This window comes from Terrapene carolina, unplaced genomic scaffold, assembly GCF_002925995.2.
Source record: "Terrapene carolina triunguis isolate 2854851 unplaced genomic scaffold, T_m_triunguis-2.0 Scaffold89, whole genome shotgun sequence".
Lineage (NCBI taxonomy): Eukaryota > Metazoa > Chordata > Testudines > Emydidae > Terrapene > Terrapene triunguis.
The window spans coordinates 30373440-30399816 of record NW_020664440.1 but is presented as its reverse complement, the minus strand read 5'-3'; the positions used below and the strand labels follow the sequence as shown (position 1 = coordinate 30399816).

The 26377-nt window shown below is 44.0% G+C and overlaps 2 protein-coding genes across 2 annotated transcripts in view; one reads left to right on the top strand and one right to left on the bottom strand.

Annotated features, from left to right (window-relative positions):
• Positions 1-10110, bottom strand: part of SYVN1 (synoviolin 1) — a 24805-nt gene extending 14695 nt beyond the window's left edge. Inside the window, exons 1-4 of the mRNA XM_024193565.2 lie at positions 10030-10110; positions 2897-3045; positions 1048-1140; positions 427-579 (exon numbers count right to left, since the gene is read on the bottom strand). Of these exons, the coding sequence (XP_024049333.1) occupies positions 427-579; positions 1048-1140; positions 2897-3045; positions 10030-10054 (420 nt within the window). The 5' untranslated portion in view covers positions 10055-10110. The remainder of the gene's footprint in view (positions 1-426; positions 580-1047; positions 1141-2896; positions 3046-10029) is intronic.
• Positions 10111-17881: 7771 nt separating this feature from the next.
• SPDYC (speedy/RINGO cell cycle regulator family member C) lies at positions 17882-24031 on the top strand. Its single transcript, XM_029911220.1, has 6 exons — positions 17882-18110; positions 19136-19194; positions 20238-20323; positions 21647-21818; positions 22718-23024; positions 23746-24031. The coding sequence occupies exons 1-6, from the start codon at positions 17891-17893 to the stop codon at positions 23811-23813; spliced, it is 912 nt and encodes a 303-aa protein (XP_029767080.1). The 5' UTR covers positions 17882-17890; the 3' UTR covers positions 23814-24031.
• The last annotated feature ends 2346 nt before the right edge of the window (positions 24032-26377 follow it).

Here is a 26377-nt window from a genome sequence, read left to right as displayed (position 1 = left end):
GGGGGGGGGGGGGGGGCGGCCGGAGGCTTTTTTGCCTGGGGCGGCAAAAAAGCCAGAGCCAGCCCTGCTAGGCACTGTATAAACATAGAACAAAAAGATGGCCCCTATCTCAGAGAGCTTATAAGACAAGAAAACAGTGAGATAATCCTGACCAGCCTGGCCCAAAGGACAATTGCAGAAGCACTAATGAGAAAAATTAATGTAGAACAAGCAGGGGACACAAACGGATCTGCTTCCCATGCTCCCTACACACAGGACACACTATGCTGTGACAACCAAAGCACAGTGACAAGTGTTTTCATCCCTCAGAAGGCCACAGCTTAGATAGACAGATCCTTGTTTGTTACCAAGATCACTGAATGACTCCCCAGATAGATGGCAGCCAACCCCAATCTGGTATCCTGCTCAGCGGCATGTCACACTTACAAAGTCCACCCGGTCCTCAGCAAGCCAGTGGAAGCACTTGAGGAACAGGAGGAGGGTGAAGAGGGCCACAAAGCGGGGACTGAAGTCATCTCTGAAGACGGTGAAGGCCAGGCAAGTTTCCGTGACCGCATACCATGATCTCTCAAGTAGGTGCTGAGAGAGGAGAGAGAGAGAGAGAGTTAACAACACTGTCCCAGTTCCCCACATACCACTCATCTTAGTTCTCAGTACTGAAGGGAGGAGAAGGAACTTATTCTTTTATGTCCCAATTTTTAAAGGAAAGCATTTTCTTTTGCACTCCACCACTTTCCCTCGGAGGCTCTCAGAGCACTTGGGTATCAAATTCTGTACCACAGTTCTGTAAAATGGGGTAACAGCAATGCCTTGCCTCACAGGGATGTTGGGAGGATAAATACACTCAAGACAGATGCTCAGACACTCTGGTAACAGGGGTCATGCAAGTACCAAAGATAGATATGATTTTATGCTCAGCATCAAAATCCCATTTAACTTACAATCAATGCAGCTCTCAGAGCAACCCGCTGCTACTGTGTACCTTCGTCACCCAACATAAGATTGTGCTGCAAGTAATCAGTTACAACTGCCAGAGGCCTCACTCACCTCCATTTCTGCTGCTCGGAGCTGGCCAAAAAACACTTTCCCCATGAATTTGCCCAGGAGGAAAACCAAAACGAAAGCCTGAATGTAGAGAACCTGCAGGGAAGGGAAAGGGAGAGATTGAACCAAAAGAAACACTCACATACCACATACTTATGAACCAAACCAGACCAAAAGAAAAGGCTGGCGAGAACAATCCTGCAGAACCCCTTCTGGCCTAGATCAGACCTTCCCATCCTTAAAGTCTATGATTTACAACACCCAAGGGATCTACTTTTACCAGTTATGACTGTCCTCTGTCCACTTTCAAGGCACATAACACTTTTCCCATCTTATTTCCCATCCCCAAGGAAACATACAGCTAGTTATCGATTAACCCCTTCACAACATTCTAATGCCCTTCAGGCTGTGTGAGATCTGTGTACCCTGGGGCCTGGAATTTGTATTTTGAAGGTACTTTGGTTACTGTGGAGAATTGGTGAGATGTACATATTTCTACCCCACTTGCACCTGCATGTTACTATGTACCTTAAAAAAGCCCAACTGAAAACAGATTAATGAGCCTTTCCAAATTTAGCTAGAATTTTGCAAGCCAGCTGTGGAGTCAGTTACATGCACACATACTTCTAAATATTTCCCACACTAAAGCAGTAGTTTGTTCCGAGTACTACTGGCTCAGCAACTGCTGTAGCGTGGAAGTGTTTGTTTTGGTCAACATACCCTGGGGGAATAGAAAGCAGAAGTGAACTGAAAAAAGAGCCACTGAATTACATTGATAAAGCGAAATGACTCATTTGAATGCTGTCCAGTGCTCCCTGAAGTAATTTGAGGGTAGGAGGAGAGGGACAGGACTCTGTCCATTCCCTAGCAGATGGATGCCAACCTCACATAGAAGTCACCATCACAGTTTGCACTTATTAGCATCCTTGCTGGAAGACTGAGTGGAGTGGTTAAATACACATTAGGCCATGGAGACAGAACTCCCTCCAGGCAGGGCTAAAGCCCACTGGTGGATCAGTATGGAATACTTGCCCTACTGCTGGCAATGTTGTACCTATCCTTGGAATAAACAGAGTGAGAGAGGCTCCAGAGCAGTCAATCCAGCATCTTTCACTGACACTGCATCTACTCAATTAAACAAAAGCACAAAGGAAGCCAATATTTCGACTAACTAGCAAGATTCATTTGGGACCTCAACTCCTGAGTCTCCAACTCAAGAGTTAATCAACCCAAGGATGAAATGAGACAGCCAGAGACTGTTCAGGATTTGGCTCTGCTCTGTATCAAAATAACCCTGGATTTCAGCTCTCTTGAAAATGTTATGTCCTCCGCTCCCCGTGTAAATGTAGAGGCACTGCATAACAAATTATTTCCAGGGATTGGAATACAGCACCGGTTAAAAGGACTGCGTTGACAGGAGTTTGCATTACTGCTGCTCCTGTTTTTATACCACATCCCACCAACATACCAGAGCCCTCCCTGTAAGAGGAAAGCTTAAATTCCATGTCACACTCAATTCACACTCCCTCTGCTGATATTGACAGTAAGGGGGACACAATTAGTGCCAACTGTGCAGGGTTAATTGCGGCTTGGATTCTCAAAGTGGGTAAGGCCCCATGAAACTCATTCCACTGATCAGCACCAAACAGGAATGACTTTCACTAACTACCAAACTGGGAGTTCAAAGATTAGCTCTCATTACCAATCCCCCGGAGACAGGTCACTTCCACATGGCTTTGGATGGCCACTGTAGCAGTGCAAGTTAAATACCAATAGTTGACAGGCTGAGCCATTATCAGAGCAACCTGCTCTCCTCCCCACAACCTGGGCAGCCCATGGACTGCATACTTACTGCCATGCTGGGGCTGGATTTGGTCAGATACACCACTGTTGGGTAGAACTGGTGCTTCAGGTAATAGGCATGAGCCACTACCACCGATGTCAGAGCCAGGCTAGCAGCCATCATGATTGCCGTTCGGAACATCTCCCCAGCCCAACGACCTGGGAGAGGGAAGACAGACATGAGCATATGGTTTAGAGATATAGAATAAAGCCATAGCTGCCTTCACATCACCTAAGGCAACAAAAGAGCCACCAAATTTGCATTGGAAGGGGTCAGTGGATCATTGCTGTACTTAGTTTGCTGCTTCTTGGCTTAAAGTTTTCATTACATTCCCCCTCTCCATCTGCTTTGTTCTTGGCCTCCCATACTGGTAAGTTCCCACCAGGCCATGGACTTTGTCTTCCGATATTTGTCTGCAAAATGCCTACCAAACACTAGGTGATCACACAGCAAACTTCCTTTAACCTGGATGTAAATAGTTATCAAAGGATACCAAAGCACTTTACAAACAAAAGAATCATTCCATGCAGCCACCTCCGGGTGGGACAGTGAAGCTCTTAAACAGCCACACAGCACCAATGAGCAATAGTTTATGACTGGGAGCAAAGAACAAGTCAACCAAGAGATTGGTTCTTGGCCCTATGATATTAAACATTTTTATCAATGACTTGGAGGAAAACATTAAATCATCACTGAAAGTTTGCGGCTGACAAAATTTGGGGAAACGGCAATTAATGAAGAAGATAGGTGAGGTCACTGATACAGAGCAATCTGGACGATGCATATTTTAATACAGTTAAATGTAAATATTAGGGCTGTCAATTCATCGCAGTTAACTCATGCAATTAACTCAAAAAAATTAATCACGATTAATCGCACTGTTAAACAATAGAATACCAATTGACATTTATTAAATATTTTGGATGTTTTTCTATATTTTCAAATACATTGATTTCTAGTACAATACAGAATACAAAGTGTACAGTGCTCACTTTATATTATTTTTATTACAAACATTTGCACTGTAAAAAATGATAAACAAAAGAAATAGTATTTTTCAATTCACCTCCTACAAGTACTGTACTGTAATCTCTTTATTGTGAAAGTGTAACTTACAAATGTAGATTTTTTTTTTGTTACATAATGGCACTCAAAAACAAAACAATGTAAAACTTTAGAGACTACAAGTCCACTCAGTCCTACTTCGTTTTCAGCCAATCGCTAAGACAAACAAGTTTGTTTACATTTACGGGAGATACTGCTGCCTGCTTCCTCTTTATAATGTCACCTGAAAGTGAGAACAGGCTTTTGTTCTTATGGCACTTTTGTAGCCAGTGTTGCAAATTATTTACGTGCCAGATATGCTAAACATTCGTACGCTCCTTCATGCTTCGGCCACCATTCCAAGGACATGCTTCCATGCAGATGATGCTCGTTAAAAAAAAAAAAAAAAAAAAAGAATTAATTAAATTTGTGACTGAATTCCTGGGGGGGAAACTGTATGTCCCCTGCTCTGTTTTACCCGCATTCTGCCATATATTTCATGTTATAGCAGGCTTGGATGATGACCCAGCACGTTTGTTTTAAGAACACTTTCACAGCAGATTTGACAAAACGCAAAGAAGGTACCAATGTGAGATTTCTAAAAATAGCTACAGCACTCGACCCTAGGTTTAAGAATCTGAAGTGCCGTCCAAAATCTGAGAGGAATGAGGTGTGGAGCATGCTTTTAGAAGTGTTAAAAGACCAACACTCCAATGCGGAAACTACAGAACCCGAACCACCAAAAAAGAAAATCAACCTTCTGCTGGTTGCATCTGACTCAGATGATGAAAATGAACATACATCGGTCTGCTCTGCTTTGGATCATTATCGAGCAGAACCCATCATCAGCATGGACGCATGTTCTCTGGAATGGTGACTGAAGCATGAAGGGACATATGAATCAACGCATCTGGCACGTAAATATCTTGTGACGCCGGCTACAACAGTACCATGCGAACGCCTGTTCTCGCTTTCAGGTGACATTGTAAACAAGAAGAGGGCGGGATTATCTCCTGCAAATAGTAACCAAACTTGTTTTGTCTGAGTGATTGGCTGAAGTAGCACTGAGTGGACTTGTAGAATATAAAGTTTTACAGTTTTATTTTTGAATGCAGTTATTTTTGGACATAATTCTACATTGTAAGCTCAATTTTCACGATAAAGAGATTGGACTACAGTACTTGTATTAGGTGAACTGAAAAATACTATTTCTTTTGTTTTTTACAGTGCAAATATTTGAAATAAAAATAATATAAAGTGAGCACTGTATACTTTGCATTCTGTATTATAATTGAAATAAATATATTTGAAAATGTAGAAAATATCCAAAATATTTAAATAAATGGTATTCTTTTATTGTTTAACAGTGCAATCAATCATGCAATTAATCGCGATTAATTTTTTTAATTGCCTGACAAGCCCTAGTAAATATACACATCCAGGAATAAAAAAATGTAGGCCATACATATAGGATGGGGGAAGCAGTGGCTGAACAAATTTTTGGATTCATGGTGGATGATCAGCTAAATGAGAGCTCCCACTAGGACACTGTGGCCAACAAGGCTAATGCAATCCTTGGATGCATAAACAGTGGATTATTGAATAAGAGTAGAGAGGTTATTTTACCTCTGTATTTGGCACTGGCGTGACCACTGCTGGAATACTGTGTCCAGTTCTGGTGTTCACAGTTCAGCAAGAATGTTGATAAATTGGAGAGAGTTAAGAGTAGAGCCATGAGAATGGTTAAAAGATCTGAAAACATGCCTTATATGATAGATAAGATAGGCTCGAGGAGCTCAATTTAACAAAGAGAAGGTTAAGGGGTGACTTGATCACAGTCTGTAAGTACTTAGATGGGGAATAAATATTTGAGAATGGGCTCTTCCATCTAGTAAACAAAGGTCTAACACAGTGGTTCTCAAACTTTTGTACTGGTGACCCCTTTCACACAGCAAGCCTCTGAGTGCAACCCCCCTTATAAATTAAAAACACTTTTAAATATATTGAATATTATAAATGCTGGAGGCAAAGCAGGTTTTGGGGTGGAGCCTAACAGTTCGCGATCCCCACGTAATAACCCCATGACCCCCTGAGGGGTCCCGACCCCCAGTTTGAGAACCCCTGGTCTAACATGATCCAATGACTGGAAGCTGAAGCTACACAAATTCAGACTGAATAAGGTGCACATATTTAACAGTGAAGACATTTAATCCATGGAACAATTTACCAAGGGTTGTGGTGGACTGGCAATTTTTAAATCCAGATGGGACAAATTTCTGAAAGATCTGCTCTAGGAATTATTTTGGGGAAGTTCTATGGCCTGTCATACAGAAGGTCAGACTAGATCAGCGGTTTTCAAACTTTTTTTCTGGCGACCCAGTTGAAGAAAATTGTTGATGCCCATGACTCAACGGAGCTGGGGATGAGGGGTTTGGGGTGTGGGAGGGGCTCAGGGCTAGGGCAGAGAGATGAGGTGCAAATGAAGGGTTCAGAGTGTGGGAGGGGGCTCTGGGCTGGGGCAGGGGTGCAGGAGAGGGTCAGGACTCTGGGCTAGGGGTACAGGCTCTGGGGTGGGCCCAGGGATGAAGGGTTGGGGGGGGCCTCAGGGCAGGGGATTGGGGCGCGGGCTTACCTTGGGCGGCTCCCGGTCAGCAGCGCAGTGGGGGTGCTAAGGCAGGCTTCCTGCCTGTCCTGGCACCGCACACCGTGCTGTGCCCTAGAAGCGGCCAGCAGCAGCTCCAGCTCCTAGGCGGAGGCGCACAAACGACTCTGTGCAGATCTCGCCCGCAGGCACCACCTTCCCAGCCAATGGGAGTGCGGAGCCGGTGCTCAGGGCGGGGGCAGCACGCGAAGCCCCATGACCCCCCAACTGCCTATGTGCCGGACCTGCTGCTGGCCACTTCCGGGGCGCAGCGCAGTGTCAGAACAGGTAGGGACTAGTCTGCCTTAGCCAGGCAGCACCGCTGAAGGGATTTTTAACGGCCTGGTCGGCAGTGCTGACCAAAGCCGCTGTGACCCAGTGCCTTACATTCCACAACCCAGTACTGGGTTGTGACCCGCAGTTTGAAAACCACTGGACTAGATGATCACAATGGCCCACTCTGGCCTTGAAATCTATGAATTCTATACGCTGTCCATCTAGAGAAGTCTTGTTAATGTTTTTTCTCAAACTACTATGCAAACCTCTGTGGTAAAATTCCCACTGATATATGCCACATGACAACATTCAATACCCTGATTAATAAATATTAATACCACCTAGTTCTTATAACACTTTTCATCAGTAGATCTCAAAGTGGTTTACAAAGGAGGGACAATATTATCCCCATTTTATAGATGGGGAAACTGAATCACGGAAAGGTGAAAGTGATTTGCTCACAGTCACCAACAGACCAGTGGTAGAGCCAGGAACGGAACCCAAGTATCCTGAGTCCCAATCTGTTCTATCCCTGAGGCCACACTACCTCCCCACACTGATTAGCACCTTGCATCCAAGGTTCTCAGAGTGTCATATGAAAGAGGGGACATTATTCACATCTTACAGATGGGGATAAAAGCACATGACCCACGGGCACAAAGCAAGTCAGAAGAAGGATGGTTCTGTAGTTATGAAGCACCAGATTGGGACTCAGGAGATCTGGATTCTATTCCCAGTTCTGCCATTGACTTGCTGTGTGACCTAAGGCAGTGGTTCTCAAAGCCGGTCCGCCGTTTGTTCAGGGAAAGCCCTTGGAGGGCCGGGCCGGTTTGTTTACCTGCCGCATCCGCAGGTTCCGCCGACTGCAGCACCCACTGGCCACAGTTCGCCACTCCAGGCCAATAGGGGCTGCAGGAAGGGTGGCCAACACATCCCTCGGCCCGCGCCATTTCCCGCAGCCCCCATTGGCCTGGAGCCACGAAATGCGGCCAGTGGGAGCCGCGATCGGCTGAACCTGCGGACGCAGCAGGTAAACAAACCGGCCCAGCCCGCCAGGGGCTTTCCCTGAACAAACGGCGGACCGGCTTTGAGAACCACTGACCTAAGGCACATCACTATCATTCTGTACCTGAGTTGTAAATCAGGAATAACAATGTTTCCTTTTCTCTCCCATCCTTTGTCTTTTTTTAAGTTAGACTGTACACTTTTCAGGGCAAGTATTCGCTCTTACTCTGTGTATAAGAGCAACTAGCACAATGTGGCCTTGAGGCACTAACGCAATAACAAATAATAAAATATGCCAGTAGCAGTCAAAGGAAGAGAATTAGCTCTCATGCTCCCCAGAAGTCTCTGCTCTAGCAACTAAAGAGCATTCTCTCTCCAGAGTCAGGCATAGAACCCAGAATTCCATCTCACAATCCTCCAGCTACCAGAGCAGACTGAGAGACACCCGTGCTTTCTGAATGTTTAAATACTCAAGTCCAATTAGCAGCATTCCTGTGCTAGAACATTAAAGCATCATATTATAACAAAGCAAAACACTGACACATAAGAGTGAACATAAAGCAGTTCCGTGCTCTAAGGCTGTCACACATTTCACAAGTAGGGCGGTGGAATTTTAGTTAGCCATTCAGATTGCTTCTTTGGCCATATCTTGCCCCTTTTAGAAAGTTATTTATAAGATGAGTTTTTGAGACCACATCTTTCTCTTCGCTTAAGTTTCAACCAGAACTGGTTTGTCCCCTAAACCTGTGAATTATAATCGCCATGTTTAGATTAAGATAATTTAAACTATATAAAGCAGATGGCAGAGTAGTGGTTAAAATGTTAGACGACAGTTTCTGAGCCTGCACATGACTAGCTACTTAGGTTACTTTAACAGTGGAGTTACATGCACACCCTTCATTTCAAGTAGCTTATAACAGAAATGCTGACAGCTTGTATCCATTCAAGTGTCAGGGAGTACCACTTGGAGATTCTTATACGGATGTCATTTCCATGTCCCATACTAAACAGCTTCAGTCAGCCTACCTTGCATTAAAACAATTTAGTTCTTTAAATACTTATGTGCTAGAAGTGGATCTTTTATAACACCAAGTTCACGAATATATTTTACATTTCATTAGTGCCTTTCACACCAAAGGCCCTGGAAGCACTTCACTGACTATACATTATTAATCCTGTATATTACAGTAGTGCCTACAGGCCAACCAAGAATGGGGCTCCATTATGCAGGGCATTGTACAGAGTAGTCGATAGACCCTGCCCCAAACAGCTTACAGTCTAAACAGATAGAACAGATGAAGAGGGTGGGAGAGGGAGAGCATATGACAGACAGACCCAGAGCATCTTTGAAAGCACAGCCAATGCGGAGATGAAGGGATAGAATCATAGCTGGCACAGTGTGTTATGAGGGGGTTGGACAGGTGAATCATGATCAAAGACTCTCCAACAAGTCACCTTTGTTGCAGAAAGTATTAGGAGTGATTAGGTGGGATCTATAGTTTCTATCCTGAGCACACAAGACCTTGTTTGTAGACAGCATGAATCGAGATGGGAAAGCAAAGAAGTTACATACTTTGGAAAGGGAATTGTTAATTTCTACGTGAGTTGCTTCAGAAGTTCTGTCCCATCATTTTTAATATTGAAAGAAAGGGAGGGTATCAATTTCCTTAAGGGTCTCTTCTCCCCCAGTCTATATGAGTGACATCAAAACACACAAGAATCCCCACCACCTCCGACACTTTCAAGGGAGCCATAAAAGGACACTCTCCATCCATGTGAGCTCTACTACCCCTCTTAGCATCTTTGCCCCCCCTTCCCCCAACGAGAACAGCTCAGGTCCCCAACAACTACTTAAATCCCAGTACTCCCCTCCCAGCTTCTCAGATACCTCCTACTACACAGGCTCTAACTTGCCCACTCCACCCACCACCACCCCAAAAATCCACCTTATTCAGGTGCCCAGGATCGAGCTCCGGTCTCACGTACCACCTAGCCAGCCCACCCAGATCCGATCTCCTCTTCTCCAGACCTTCCAGCACCCCCCTCGCTCCCTATGTCCCTCAGGTTTCAGCTCCTCCCCCAAGCCCCTACGTCCCCCAGCAACCCCGCTTCCCACTGTTCCTTCCCCAGGTTTCAGCCCCTCCCCAGGCCCCCTTGTTCCCCAGCTCCCTTGTACCTGCTGCACCCCCCAATCGGTCCATCGCCCGGTCTCCCCGGCCCGGACTCACCAAGATCCGGGAGCCCCTCAGACTGCTGCACCCACCACCACAACCAGCTGCGCCTCCCCCCTCCCTCCGCCGGAAGTCCTGAAGCTAGGAGACACCTCACTTCCGTTTGGGATGTACCATCCGCACACATCCTAGTAACCCCACCCAATTCACCTCTATGGGGACTACCCCCAGTCACGCCCGGTGGTCTCGCCTCAGACCCTCCCTTATTTAGAGCAGCGAGCGGTACAATTCGAACACAACCAGCTCCCCCCTTTCAGGATGCAGCTGGACTGAATCAAATTCACAACTCCCTGCTGCCCCCCCGCCCACTTCTTCAGACGGTACGGTCCCAGTGTCTACTTGGTATCGTCCGCCTTCCACCGCTAAGGGGTGAAGAGGGTCCCGTGGCTCCTGCTGATTGGTCTAGCGTCATGGGTGTCCTCTAATCAGAAAAATCCCCAGCGCTGGCTAATGAGGAAGGAACAGTTGTTGCTAGGGCCGATGGGGCAGATTATAGAACAGACTTGTGGTGGACTCTGCGTTTGTGTAATGAGTTGGGTATGTTCTCATCCCAGATTCCGCTCTCATCACCTCCCCACCAGCTCTGGTCCAGGGTGAGGATGGTACTGTGGGACAATGGATGAGGGCACAAGAGTGGGAGCCATATCTGCCAGATTCTTTCCCAGTTCTAGGAGGGGCGTGGGGTCTATTGGGTTAGAGCGGAGTGGTGCTGGAAGTTAGGACTCTTGGGGTTCCATTTGTAGCTCCGGCACTGACTTGCCATGTGAGTGACCTTGGGCAAGTAAGCTCTGTGTGCCTTAGTTTTTCCAGATGTAAAATAGGCATAGGGATACTATGAGATAATGCTATGAGATCCTTGGATATCAGTCATAAATTTGACTGTAAAATTTCCTACAAGTCAAAAATATGCTGCACCCAGGCAATATGTGCTATAGTCCTGAAAGCATTAAGATGCAAAAGAGAGAGATCAGAGAGAATAAGTATCCTCACTATTCTGCATTTGTCATCTCCCTGCCACCATGGTAACAGATCTGACTCTGCCTTACTGTTCACTTGCATCAGAAAGTGAACACTTCTGTATCTGAGATGCTCAGTCTTTCCTGCAAGTAAAATCCTTCAGGGTGGGAATGTATTTGACTCAATTAAATGCAATTGTGTGACTCTATTATTGAATAAAATTATTGCAAAACAAACAACTTAGTGCCTAATTTTATTTGTGAGTTAATTTAGTGCTCAAGAAAGTAAGGCATATGCCTAGAGTTCTGGTGTGAACAGTTGCGCTTCCCTCATACAGTTAATTTCTCCTGATCTGTAATACCCTTCTAATCCCAGATTCACCACATAGCTCTGCCAAACCAATGTATCTAAAGATGGTTCTGCAGTACTGCTGTTCTAGTCTGGGAGTTTGCTTCAGCACTGCCCTTCACCTTGTGTAGTCATTTATACCAGTGCAAAGTGAGTTCAAAAGTGGGTATGTAAAATGCCACTGTTCTAATTCGGTAGCAAATTATATCCACCACTCGTGTAAATGTCTAAGTAGTGCTGGGCCCCTGTTCTCACTACACACAGTTTTGCTAATACATCTCAGTCTTATCCCACAGTACTGGCTGATTTTTCAGTCCAGAGCTCCCTTGAGCTGTGACTGCCAAATATGCTTGCAATGCACACAAATAAGGCATCAAGTACCTTTTCACTTGTGACCTAAGCTAAAATTTGAACCCATGTGCATAGAATTGATAGCCTACTACATTAACCTGTTGTGTTTCAGGCCTTGCAAATGCCTTCCGTCAGGTTATTTATTTATTTATTATTATTATAGCACCTAGGAGCCCCAGTCATGGACCAGGACCCCGTTGTGCTAGGCACTGTACAAACAGAACAAAAAGACGTTGCCTGCTCCAAAGATCTTCCAATCTAAGTATAAGATATGAGACAACAGATGGATACAGACAGACAGGGGAGTATAAGGAAACAATTAGACAATATTGGTCAGTATGATGGAGACTGTAATCTGAATTTTAAGGGCTAAGTAAAGTAAAATTGGATGGCAGGTATGTGTGTAAAACTGGGCATCGGGTGTTTCTTTGCATGTGCTAAACTGAATGGCGGATGTGTGTGTTAATCTGAAAGGGTGTGTATGTATTTAAGACTGTCTGGAAGCCAGGTGTATGTGCTTTAAAATGGATGACATGTAGGTATGTGTGTGTGTTAAAGTGGATGGCAGGTTTTTCTGTTAAACTGTATGGCAGGTTGTGGACTTTGACAAGCTGGCAGTTGTGTGTGTATTAGACTAGACCGTAGCTGTGCATGCCATGCAGGGAGCTTGAGGCTTTGTAGCTCACACAACTATGTCTGATAATCTAGTCACTGCACTGGTCTTGGTGTGTTGTGCTTCCTGAGCCCCAATGAGGCTTTGTTTTAGCTGTCACCCTCATCACTGCAAAATAACAGGGACATTTGGACAAAGGATGGGAGGTCCAAGCTGGTATGTGACTTGCCACACATTAGGGTCACATGGTGAGTTGAGAATGTATCCTAAGAGTCCTGACTCCATTGTGCTAAATGTGGGCTGATTTCACCATGCTCTGACACACAAGCTCCTATAGGAAGTTATATTCACAGGTGTCCCTATAATAAATATCCCTTGAGACTTATTGGCCAGGGGTCTGAATAGCTCCTACACACCTTATCAGAATCCAATAAAACCCAGGAGTCCTGACTCCCAGTTGTATAGGGTGACCTGACAGCAAGTATGAAAAATCGGGACAGGGGGTGGGGGGTAATAGGAGCCTATATAAGAAAAAGCCCCAAATATCGGGACTGTCCCTATAAAATCAGGACATCTGGTCACCCTACAGTTGTACTAAGTGTGGGATGGGGGCAGCTTGACCTGATATACATGCTCCTGTAGGAAGTTATGTTTGCAGGCAACCCTATAATAAACACACAATGAGAGTTATTGGGTGGGCCTCAAATAGACCTCCTGGAGCCCAGAGTCATGCGCAGCGTAGCCTAGCCTATCCTCTCAGCAACACCCCTCCTCCCAATCCCCACGGGCTAATAGGGACTGAACTCCCTCCTCTGACGTCCTGCTCTTTGATTGACGGGGGTTTGCAAAGAGGCCGGTCTAACCATCGCTGATTGGCTATGAGCTGGCAGGGTTGAGCCTATAGAAGCCAACAGTGGGTAAGTGGGCGGGGTAAGGTTGATACTACCCCTTCGTGATTGCTGCGCGCGTGCGCGCTGCTGGGTTACTCTGCTCAGGTGAGGGGCGGGGGGGAGGCGGGAAAAGCAGTTGGTAGGGAGGGGCCACAACGGGAGGAGTAGCAGCCTCTCCCTCCCTTCCCCTCACACTCACCCCATGGCCCCCTATGGGTAACGGGGGTGAGTAATAGGTATTAACCATTCCCCATATTAAAATGGGGGGGTAAAGTGGAGGCTCATTTGACTGGAAAAGGGAATCCTTGTTCTTCCTCAAGATGGTGCCTTATGTCCCCCCCTCCCTGAGGGGATGAGTGAGGCACCAAGGTGTGTGTGGGAGGGTCACCCCATATACTGAGGGTGTAGTAGTGGCCCCATGCACTGATGTGGTAATAATGCACCAGGTGGTTTGGGGGGGTTAATGGTAACCGCTGAAATGCCCCTCCTACAACCCTCATGCCCCTGCTGTAATGGGTGGGGGGGGTGTAAAATGCCCCTGCATATCATTCCACTACACATACTGAGGGGGGTAACACTGTACCTGTGTGTGTGTATTTTGGGGTGTCTGTGTGTGTCAGAAGATCCCCAATCATTCCCCTACCCTAAGAGGGAAATAAGGCACCAAGGCTCACCCACCCCCAAATACTCTTCTTATAGCCCCCGTGTAGACTAAGGGGATAGTGGGTCAAGCTGAGGGGTGAAATACAGATTGCTTGGTTTGTGCAAACTGTTTCCTCCCCTTTTCTTATGAACCCTACAACATTTGCCTGAAAGGCTGTCTTTTTGTGAATTAGATCTGCCCCATTTAATGTGGTGGCTTAGGCTCTCCACAAAGGTCCATGAGCCTAAACCTTTGTTTGATGTTTGTAAGCCCCAAAAATGGTTGGGTTTCATCTGTCTTTAGTCTAGTTCTTAAAAATAAACACAAAACAAGCCCAGATGTTGAAATCTGAGTTAAAAATCTTTCTTGCCCTAAGTCTGCCAATTGCATTAACCTGATGGGCTGAATTATGTGGTCAAAGTTTGGTGGCTTAGGTCCATGCAAAGCCCAAAACTTGCTTTAATTCCAAGAAGCCCAGGTGTTGGGTCAAAACTGCCATGTGTCATGTGGTACTGGCCCCAGGTCATTCCAAACTGGATACCATGATTGCTAAAACTGGCAATTGTGACCTCTACAGTAAATAGTTCATAACAAAAATATGAAAATGGATCACTTCTGTTTCATTTGAGGTGTTGAAAAATGAATCAAATGGAGCGGGGAGGAAGGTTGTATGTCTAAGTAGGTACTTAAAATGGCCAGCTAGGCTGTGGCTAGATAGCATGCCCATTAGTTAAAGCAGAGGGGTTCCATTCTATTACCAGCTCTGGAATGGAGTGTTGACTAGAGATTAGAGCACAGAACTATGCATTGGAATGCCCAAGTTCCATACCTTATTCTAAGACTTGGAGCAAAGTTGCTTCACGTCTCTGTGCCCCAGTTTTTTCCTCATCTGTAAAATTGGGATAGTGTTTGCACTTGAAAAGGGCTGCAGTATATAATGGCAACATGTACTGCTTGATTGTTTCAGAGTTGCAGGATCTGACTTCATAGTAGTAGAACTACCAAGTGATATCCTGCATGGAGGCATTTTGGTGACTTAGAAATTATTTGGTATTCCAACTGTCTTCAGAAATGTATATAATTAAGGCTAAAAAAAGATGCAAGGATTAGACCATCAAATTGTTTTAATAGTGTGTGCCCTGAAAATGATTCTGGGAACTTTAAGGTTAATTAGTGGTATTCTTGGGATTATTCTTACACTAAAGGTTAGGAGGATGCTTTTACAGATGAAAAGTAGGGTGGGGATAGGAGAAGAAAACTAGTGTGTTGGATTTGACCCCACTTTAGGAAGGGAAACCTTTTAAATGGGGGAATTCAATCTACATTTCAGACAAATTGCCTGTCTTCTAACCCATGTCCCCAAAGAGAGAGAGAAATTATCCCTCTTACCCAATGCTGTATTAATTATCTAGACTGGTGGTAATTCACTAATTAAAATTCATTCTTGAAGAATATTACATACAATATGGGGTCAGCAGTCAGGGAAGGTCTGCGTGGTAGAGAGCTGATTAGTCTTGCTGTTGAATAAGCATTTTCTCTCTATAAATGTTCTTCTTTTTCATTGCCTCCTACGAGGAATGGACTTTAAGAAGTAACAGAATACCTACATACAGGGCTGCCGAGAGCGGGTTCGGGCCCTGGTGAAAAAATTTTTTCGGGCCCCCCCAGCAAGGGTGGACCGGCTAAACAGGGCCAATGGGGGGGGGGAAGCCGGGCCTGGATTTTTTTCGGGTTCCCCAGCAAGGGCGGACCATGTACCGGCTTCCCCCCCTCTCATTGGCCCTGCCTACATATTAATTTTTGGTGAGATTGTTAAAAATATTATCAGAATGGTCAAATGGAGGCCAAAAAAATCCCTCCGGCTTGTGTAGGAACAAATTGTTTAGACTCTAGAACAAATTTTAAATCCAGTTTTCCGGTTTAATTTTATTAACCGCTTGCTGGGAAGAGACCACTAAACTTAAATTGCTATTTTCTTGATAAAAGGCTCTTTGGGGGGAAGTGGAGGTAGGGGGAAAGTGAGGAAATGGTTGGTGATGTGGGGGGGGAGGGCGGCTGGAAAAACAAGCTGAACCAAGATGTGGGGCCCTGACAAAGTTATACGGACGGAAAGAAAGTGGAAATTAAACATGAGGTGATTTGAGATTCTGTCCCCTCATAGTAGGTCTGACATAATAATATTCCTCTCCCAAAATGTAGTCTTGTATTACTTTCTAAAGTACTTCAGTGTGGGTATTCTAGCTAAATGCATTCATAGGCACAATGTAGGACAAGGGCAAACACCTTAAAAGGAAACAAGAAAACTTATCTCCTTTGTGAAAGTGTTTTATATTATAGTTTTCTCACTGTCTACAGTAATCCTGACACTTGTATTTTAATCACTTTCTCTCTGTTCAGTGTGTAAATTAGTTATTGAGTTAGAAAAGGGTATTGGAAGTATCTTTTTGAGTTGGTGGGACCATAGTTCTGCAAATGGATTAAAAAGGAGGGGAGGAGTTCAGATCCTAATCTACAATAACAGATTTGACAGTGTCTTAACTCCTACTCTTCACCCTAAAACAAGTAACTGGCTGAGTGTGTGTTGTACAGGGAATTTTAAATGGGAATTCAGAGGTCTAAAATGGTATTTTGGAAGGCTTTAAGGCACTGATGATTAATGTGTCTTTAGCATGATTAATTACACAGTTCCATTTTCACCTGTCCCTGCTGACTTTATCCTTTTAAATTTAACAGGTATTGTTGTATGGCTCCTTCCTTCCCATCCCACATGCACAGTTAAATGGTTAAAGCTTTTATTTTTAAAAACAGTTAAATGTTTAGATTGCCAAAACTTGAGCACAGATTTACCAAAGTCCAAAAGGCTCTTTGCAAGTCCAGAGTATTGTAGGAGTGATTTAAAACATAGTAACAGGAGCTATAAAACAAGTTAAGCTTTTTTTCTTCAGATTTATACAAGTCAGCACCATATATCTGGTGGGTCAGGGAGTTCCACACTGGCATAGTGTGGGTGAAGGCAGGATATTCTGAATTAACAAACAGAGAATGCAAATTGATACAGTCTTGTGCTGCAGCATTGGATGTATAATGAGCAGTAATTTTGAAAGGCCAGCAGAAGGACCATTATTTTCTTGGCTTGTCTGTATATATTCAACTACTGACTTATTTTCATTGTGAAGGGCTTTTTCTCCCCATTTCTCTTGCAACTAACTTTATCTTGATTGATGAATGTAAAGAGAAAAAATCATAGTTTTTAAATCAAATGTCTCAGTTTTTACAAGATCTTAATGACTGCAGGTGCTGAACTTGAGACACCTTAAAAGGGCCTGATTTTTCAGAGAGTAGGTGCTCTGTGCTTTCTGAAAATCAGGCCCCTTTAAGGTGTCTCAAGTTCAGCACCTGCAGTCATTACTATCTTGTAAAATTTGAGACCTTAGTTTCTTGTTTTGTTTTTTTTTTAAGGAAAAGCAAATGTTTACTCAGCTTGGACAGTGAAACTGGATTGGTCAGTTCTTTAATATTTGTTTTTCTAGTGCTGGTGGGTGTGACAGCTTGACAATTGTGGAAATGCAAGTTACTGCTGTATCTCTAGAACAGGTGCAACATGGGCAGTAGCAGTGCGAACTGTCTCACAATGCTCTAACTGGGTGCCACCATGCCTTAAGCCTGCCTCTAGAGAAGAAGGGTATTCAATCTGTGGTGCAGTCAGCCTTTGACCTTTGAGTTGCAATGAAGGCAGCTGTCCAACTTCAATTGTTGTGATGGGTCTTAGTTCACTTCCCAGTGGATAGTTATCTGTTTCACAAAACCAGTTACTAATATCTCACAGGCCACTAAACAGCCATCATATGGTAACAGCTCTTGATTGCTACTGATTCAGGCTTGATTTGGAAATGGAACCTTTACTGAAAGAGCTTCCTATTGAATTACCAATTCTGTTAATTCTTCTTCTTAATCCTTTTCCATTGCAGAAAAGCCCCTGAGCCTCCACTAATACCGGTAAAAAAATGAGGCATACTCAGAGTATTTCCCATGTCCCTCCTGTGGTCACCACTGGGGTGAAGCCAGGGAACATGAGACCGCATCACAACAGCACAAAGGGCATTGGAGCGCGTAGCAGGATGCGAATCCCTGAGAGAGAGCATTCCATAGCAGTGCTGAAAAGCATGCAGCGACCTCCATTCCATCTACATCGGGAAGAACAAGAGGCCTTCTTCAACCTACTGGGTAGGAGGCTAGACCAGTCATTCAAACTGTCCAGCATCTTGGGATATACAGTTTAGACAAAATACGGTATACAAAACTGTACTGTGTATTGGGAATGGGTTCCCAAGGCTGGATAAGACTGCAGTGACCAACTGGCAGTAAACCCAAGTAGGGAATTGCAGGGAAGAGGTATTTTTAACTGTCTATAACAAGATAAGCTTTGTATCCAAGATAAATTTTAAATGATCTGGAGGATTCAAGTTGATAATTTGACTATTCAAGTTGATAACTGCTTGCAAAAGGGGAATGTTATTTGTGTTTAGCACACAGGATGGGGAGTAAGGAAATGTGGGTTTCTCAATGAAAAAAATTATTTGACTTAATTCCCTTGTCTCCACCTGTAAATGTTGGATGATACCACTGTTCTAAAGTGCTCTGAGAACCTTGAACCTTGTCATAAGTGCAAAGTATTTAAAATTCCGTTTTAGAAATGGAATATTTTGATGGAAGTCTAGACTTTGTCCACTCTGGGAGTATGGCACTGCTAGCTATAGCTATGTTTAAGCTGCTATATTTAGTAGAGTTCCAGCAAGTTTCTTTGACCAGACTGTGAAAGTCTCTTGTCTGAGAACAGTGTTGGAACCATGTTCTAAATTCATGCTATAAACTACCTAGGCAGGTCACTCTAGATCAGTGGTTCTCAAACTTTTGTACTGGTGACCCCTTTCACATAGCAAGCCTCTGATTGCGACTCCCCCCCCATATAAATTAAAAACACAATTTTATATATTTAACGCCATTATAAATGCTGGCGGCAAAGCAGGGTTTGGGGTGGAGGCTGACAGCTTGTGACCCCCCATGTAATATCCTTGAGACCCCCTGAGGGGTCCCAACCCCCAGTTTGAGAACCACTGCTCTAGAGAGATTCTTGTAAAGATTCCACCATTGCTACAGTAGGAAACGGTACTCACATTCAGAAAGCAACAATCATTGAACAATATGAAACAACTAAATTCAGCTGCCTTGCTTTTTCTTCCCTTTACCAGAGGATGACTTGGTACAAGAGTTCTTGTCTATGGACATATGCTACAGGATTTCAGATAAGGTATGTCCCTCATGCTCCCTTCAACTTCCTTATGACAACCTTTCTAAATAGCAATGCGCAGTAGTTTAATGACTCTAACTTTTTGACTCTCTTATGCAGTATCTCTAACTTATAAACCAAACTTTAACACAAGAGCCAGGGCCTCATCCCCACTGAAGACTGATATTTTTGCATTCATAACTCAAATGACTCCACCACTTTTCTTCAAACTTTCCCTAAATTCCCTTCTAGGCTGAGACAAAGCACGAGGCTTTAGCCCTTGGGAAAACTGTAGGGAGTGGCAATGAGTTTAGAACCAGTGCTTAATTTGTAATGAAAGAGGTGCTGGGGCTCAAGCAATTTTTTTTTATTAGATTCATAACTGATGCAGCAAGCCCAGAAGTGCTGGGGCTATGAACTGCCAAGCCTCAAGGTGCCAGGGCTCAGCTCTGGCACAAATTAAGCACTGCTTAGAATAGACACTCAGTCTGACTTCTTATGGCTGTCACTCTGGTAAAGGACCTTGGGATTCTATAGATGTTGCATTAAAATGAACTATAGTCCTAACCTGTCATATGCTTTCTCCTGTGCTGCCCATCATGCTTGGGAGAAGTTCACTGTAAATGTCTGCAGGACTAACTCTGTCCACCTTCAAATCTCTCCTTTTAAACTCCTCTGCCATGAAGCGTACGGGATTTTTTTTTTTTTTGCCAACAGTTAGTTAAATGGTGTGTATAGACCACTCCTTATTGTGCTGACCAACACTGTCTCATTGTTTCCTTGTACACCCCTGTCTGTATCCATCTGTTGTCTCTTGTCTTGTATTTGGAAGCTTTGTTCTGTGTTTGCACAGGGACTAGCATAATGGGGTCTTGGTCCATGACTGGGGCTCCTAAGGGCTATGATAATACAAATAATTAGCAAGCCTCCACAAAAGTGTTTCCTTTCTTCACTCTCTCTGCTTATGGCTCGATTTCTTTTTGTTTTAAACTTAAATACTAGATGGAACATATTTTGTTTCTTCTGATCCAGAACTGGGTCTATTAAAGGTAACTCTTGTTTAGTATCTTCTAGCCATGACTCTGACTTACTTCAAACGTGCTGGCCTGCATATTAGTGAATACACACGGATGAACCTTTTCACTGCTCTGTAAGTACCTTGTAGCTCTTAACCTTGTGATCCCAGTCTGTGAAGATCCCACCATATAAATAATTCATAGACAGCAGAATGGGGAAGACCAGCTGGGTTACCTAGTCCATGCCACCAAATGGTTTGGCAGGAGGAATGGCTATTAGGAGTATAGTTTAATAGCGTCTGGGTCCACAGTACACACACACCGGTATCTGAAGAAGTTATACCCAACTTAAACCTCCCTGCACCTACCCCCCCCCCAAAAAATTCCCCATGCCATACTGATCAGCCATAATTGTCCCCCAGCTGGGAAAAGCACAATTTAATTGCAGTGTTTCCAGTTAGCTTAAGTAGATGATTTCAAAGAGTTTCCCTCTAACACGAGTATAAGACTTCATTATTGGGTAGAGGCTAGTAGATATTTTTTTTTTTAACCTTATGTTTCAAGAGGCTAATGCTGGTAAAACACAAATCAGTGGGATCCTGATGAATTTTAATTACATGGGCTGAATGCAGGGATCCCAAAGTCATACTTGTGTTCTTTCTCCCTTTATGGATAAGGAGCATTTTATTCTGTTTGTACCGTGCCTACCACAGAGGTGTCCAGGTCTATGACCGGGCTCCTACAGTTACCATTTCAGAAGTCAGAAGTTTGCGAGTGAACTCCATTGCCACCATGATCTAGTAACAGGAGAGGCCTCTATGGGTTGCTCTTCAATCCCTTCTTTGCGTACTAAGGTTTTTAGGTATGACACCTGCAGCTGAATGTACTGCATGGACACTTAAGGCCTAATTCTTACTCTAAAGCTGTTCTGGCTATGGACCCACTTGTGAGGATACTTTACACTATCAGAGTGGTGTAGAGCTATGTTGGTGGGAATGAGAATTATTCCCTTTAAGGGCAAACACCACATCAATCCAATCCCAAACTAATCACATCAGCTTGCAAACTATACTTATCTAATAGAATATTGAAATAGAATTGGTATCTACTGTTGTTTGTATGTTGTGTGAGAACTTGTTTACAACATAATCCACTTGTAGTTCTGTGCACCTATAGGAAAAACCCACGAGCTATTGTATGCACCTAAACACAATTGGCCTTACTTGCAAACAAGTGATTTGCAAAAGCCTCTTATGCTGCAGTTCTGTGGCTTAGAACACTCCCTCTTTTATACAATGTAATGCTGGAGTGTTAAGGCTTAACACTTGCTACACTGAAAGCTACTATAACAATTCCAGGCTGTACCATACAATTTTCTAGGCTGAGTGCTTCTGAGAAGCACTGGTTAGAGGAATTTCTGAGGATATAGCCTATTTTGCCCCATTTTCCTGATGCAGGTACTTGGCTAATGACATGGAGGAAGATGAAGAGGATTACAAGTATGAGATCTTTCCCTGGGCCCTTGGTGACAACTGGCGGCAGCTGTTCCCACAGTTCTTAAAACTGAGGGATGGCTTCTGGGCTAAAATGAACTACCGAGCAGTGGTCAGCCGGCGCTGTTGTGATGAGGTTAGCCATGGCTGACATATTTTTGCATGCTTGTAATACTGGGACTATGGCTAACACATTAATAGTCACTAGAATCCATAGTCTATGCAAATCCAGTTCCTATAAAGGGTTAAGACCTGAACTGACTATGGGAGGATAAGTGTCCCTGCTAGCACACTAGGAAGGTCAGGAATATCGTAGTGGGTGCATCTGTCTAGCTATTCCTCAAAAATGAAATAAAACCTCAGTCTCTAGGATTTTCAAGCCAGCACTCTTAGTACAGAATCCATACTTAAGTTTAAAGATTCTTGAGTCATCATTGGCTAGGATTCTACTGAACAGTCACAACCTTTACCCTCTGCAAATGTCTTCCCAGACAACATTAATTAGCAGTTGCTATTCTAGCTTTAGTTATGATCAAATCATTCTTATCTTAATAAATCTGTCTGATAAATAAATCTGTGGGAGAATGTTGAGATGCTACACTGTAGTTCTTACTGTCTTTGAAGCCCTATACTGGGGTGGCCAAACTTATTGACCCTCTGAGTTGCATACAACAATCTTCTGAAGTTCAAGAGCCGGGATGCACCTGCTGGGGCTCAGGGTTTCAGCCCCACCCTTCCTGCTGGGTAAAAGTCCCTATCCCACCACCCCACTGCAAGGCAGAGGTCCCAAGCTCCTCCTCACCGAGTCTGGTAGGTGGAGAAGGGGAGGGGGGTCCACGAGCCACACTTTAACTGTAAAAGAGCTGCAGGTGGCTCACGAGCCATGGTTTGGCCACCCCTGCCCTATACACTAAAAGGACTAGATATGACAAAATCATGCTTAGTTTTAAATCTTACTGAATACAATTTTAAGTGAATCCAGAAAGATTCAGTGGCAAGGACAAACATTGGTTTGTCTATACTCTTCTGATCTAGATAATGTCAAAGGAGCCATCCCATTGGGCTTGGTCACGTGAACGACCCGTTCATCACAGTGGAGCACTGAGAAGCTACCTGAAGAATGAAAAGGACTCACTTCCCCGAGGACCTGGTGTTACTCCCCCAAGCTGCCCCCTCTGCACTTGTGAGCTGACTGAGGAGGAAGGCAGCCCAGAAGATGCTCCAAGTGCCGGTATTACTTCTGATGGTGACCTATTGCCATTCACTAACAAGTGGTCCCAGAACTTTATTATCCTCCCTCATAAAATAATGATGGATCCAGTGGCAACATATAGCCTGCAGAGTAAGTAGAGACAAGTCCCTCTCTCCTGGGCTCCAGCTCTGTTATCTGATTTGGAAAGAATGCACACTGCTTTTTTAGAGGAATATGGTTCTTGAGTGCCCAGTTTCCATATTCATAACTAGTGGTGAAATGAATTGATGGGAATCACTTTCTGTTCTAGGGATAAGCAAGTTAAACTTGTTTGGATGCAGTTACTGTACTTGAGTTAATTTAAACCTCATGTTGAAGAACTAGCCCTCTAGGCTAAGAGTAATGTTTTCTTTCAGGAAACTGGAAACAATCCCTCTCTCATGGCAAAGAAAGGGACCAGTCCTACTCCTCAGACTTGCCTGCTATTGGGAGCCCTTTAGATTCTAACCTTTTCAGGGCCACGCACATACATCTGAAAAACATAAATGGAAAATTAAGCATGGCTTGTGCTGCCACCAGAGTCAGTGCTGCATTTCTCTGGGCAGAATTCAGTAAAGAGGTGGGGTGTCTTTTGGATGACATTCCAAAAGCACTGACTCTGGGTAGCTCTCTAGTAGTTCTGCTTTTGGGAATTTGTTCTTGTCACCAAGGTGCTGTCTGCTGCTTTATTGGAATTCAAGAGCCAGTGTGGTCTACAACCAATGACTTAATGTTTAGTGGCTATAATCATGTGTATTTCCCAGTAAGGTGTATAGGTACTTGACTTGCCAGTGTGGTTATATGTTAAGCCTCTTGGTTTCTTGGTCTGCAGTCCTTCAGGAGCCAGGAGTCACTATGGAGCCTGATGGAACTGGCCTGGATTGGCGATCTGTGGGGTGACTCTCTATTCCAGGACCAAGACGTCTCCTCCCAAGGAATTGCAAGTGGCACTGGACTTGTTCTCATTCTGCTGTTCACAGAACTATGTTTTCCCCATGCACTTTATGAATATATCCTGGTTGTGAACAGGAAGACAGGGCAGTACTTATGTATTTAAAAAAATTACTTGCTGATGCAGCTATTCAAATGTGCCTTATTTAATGTGCAAATCCCAATGTAATAGCTGGACAGGCTCTAATAAAAATGTCCAGGAAAAAAAGTTTAGCTTCTGTTCATAGAGAATCCTGGTGAATGTAACGATTATCAGGGCAACAAAACTTGATATTGAGTGAGCATAGCAGTGACCTATGGTGTCATGGTTGTACTTGTTTGAGGCTTGGGACGAACACACATGTGGAGGAGGGATTCCTGGAGAAGAAAATCAGAGTTTATGCATTGATAGTAGGTCTGTTTGAGCAGAGCAACTGAATCTTTCCGGTCTCAAAGGAAACTGTAACAATGGCAGTAATATCCACTTGCACCAAAAAGGCTTTATTGGGGATGGAGGCGAAGGGAAGAATGTAATCAATACTGGGGCTTCTGTTTTAAGAGCAGCTAGTACTGGCTGCTAACACATGACAACACACTTTTCTAACCTAGAATAATTGCACAATGTTATGAGTGTTAGTCACATTATCTTGATCTACTGGGGATGACCACAAGGGTTAGCAAATACAACAGATGCCATTTCTGTCAGTGCCATGGTGACTTCACTGACCAAGCTGAATGCTCTCTGCCACTGTTCATCTGGCTCCGTATCTGATGCAAGTAAAATAATTCATGTGGAATCAAAGCTTGGTAGTCTCTTTAATTTGGCATCCCTCTCCCCAGCTGTCTATAGGGGATGCACAAAGACAATGAGATTCTATCTAGCAGAGTATCTTAGCCTCGGCTACAGGGCAAAGCACTTTCTCAGACTGTGGTGCCTGGCATCCCTTATGGAGGTAGGGACAATGTCTGGGTGGGGCATGAAACTCCATCTTATTTCCAATTAATAGGCAAATGCAAATCTTAACCACTAAACAGGGTGACCGGAGTCTTGCCACTGTATTCCTAGGCTGCCTTTGACTTGTTATATGGGAGGGAAATGTCCCTTCTTGGTACCTTAGTGGTAGAAATCTAAGGGTATGTCTATACATGGAATTAAGAACAGCTATTTGTGAATAACTCTCCATTTGAACACTCCTATTCTGGAACAAGAGTGTGTCCTCACGGAGACATGCCTGAATAGTAGCATGTAGAGAAGACCTAAAAATGTTGGTGCCTGTCACAGCTCTTGAGGCTTTTGACACAGTCCCCCATGACATTCTCATAAGCAAACTAGATGAAAGCACTATAAGGTGGGTGCACAACTGATTGAAAGACCATACATGGAGTCGTTATCAAAGGTTTGCTGTCAAATTGGGAGGCCGGATCTGGTGGGGGCCCAACAGGGGTCAGTTCTGTTCTGCATTCACAGTGACTTGGATAATGGAGGAGAGAGTGTGCTTATAAAATCTGCAGATGACACCAAGCTAGGAAGGGTTGCAAGCATTTTGGAGAACAGGATTAGAATTCAAAAGACTTTGACAGATTAGAGAATTGTCTCTGAAAACAAGGCGATTAAAGTCAATAAAGGCAAATGCAAAGTACTGTACTTAACAAGGAAAAAATAAATGCACAAATACAAAATGGGGAAGTAGTGGCTAGGTGGTACTACTGCTGAAAAGGGGTTGGGGGTTATAGTGGATCACAATGTAAGTCAACAAGCTTGTGCAGTTACAGAAAAAAGCTAATATTTTTCTGGGGTGTATTAACAGAGAGTGTTTGTATGTCAGATAGGAGGTAACTGTCCTTTCCTGCTCACTGCTCAGCTGGAGAACTGTGCCAAATTCTGGGTGCCACACTTTAGGAAAAATGTGGACAAATGGGAGGAAGTTCAGAGGGGAGTAACAAAAGGTTTAGAAAACCTTTCTTAAACAAACAAACAAAAAAAAGGGTCGTGTTTCTTAAGAAAAGAAGACTGAGAGGGCCTTTGATAAGTCTTCAGATATGTTAAGGGCTGTTATAAAGAGGACTGTGATAAATTGTTCTCCATATCCACTGAAGGTAGGACAAGAAGTAGTGGGCTTAGCTTAAATCTTCGTTACTGGAGATTGTCTACGCTGCACTTTCATCAGTAAAACTTTTGTTGGTAGAGGGTGTGGGAAAAAAACACACCACTGACTGACAAAAGTTATACTAACAAAAAGCGTTGGTGTGGACAGCGCTTTGTTGGCGGGAGACGCTCTCCCATCCACAAAGATACCGTCTCTCGATGGGGATGGCTTTATTTTATCGGCCGGAGAAACAAAGCAGCTATACTGCATACCTTACAGCAGCGCTGCTGTATGGTGCGCAGTGTAGACATAGCCTTAGGTTAGACAATAGGAAAAACTTTCCAACTATAAGGGTAGTTAAGTTCTGGAAGAGGCTTCCAAGGGTGACTGTGGAATCTCCATCATTGGAGAGTTTTAAGAACAGGTTGGACAAACACCTGAAAGGGA

Coding starts and splice junctions, on each gene's coding strand:
- SPDYC (XM_029911220.1), top strand. CDS start 17,891: ATGAGGCATACTCAGAGTATTTCCCATGTCCCTCCTGTGGTCACCACT. Junction 18,111..19,135: donor GGCCTTCTTCAACCTACTGG/GTAGGAGGCTAG, acceptor TCCCTTTACCAG/AGGATGACTTGGTACAAGAG. Junction 21,819..22,717: donor GCCGGCGCTGTTGTGATGAG/GTTAGCCATGGC, acceptor CTTCTGATCTAG/ATAATGTCAAAGGAGCCATC.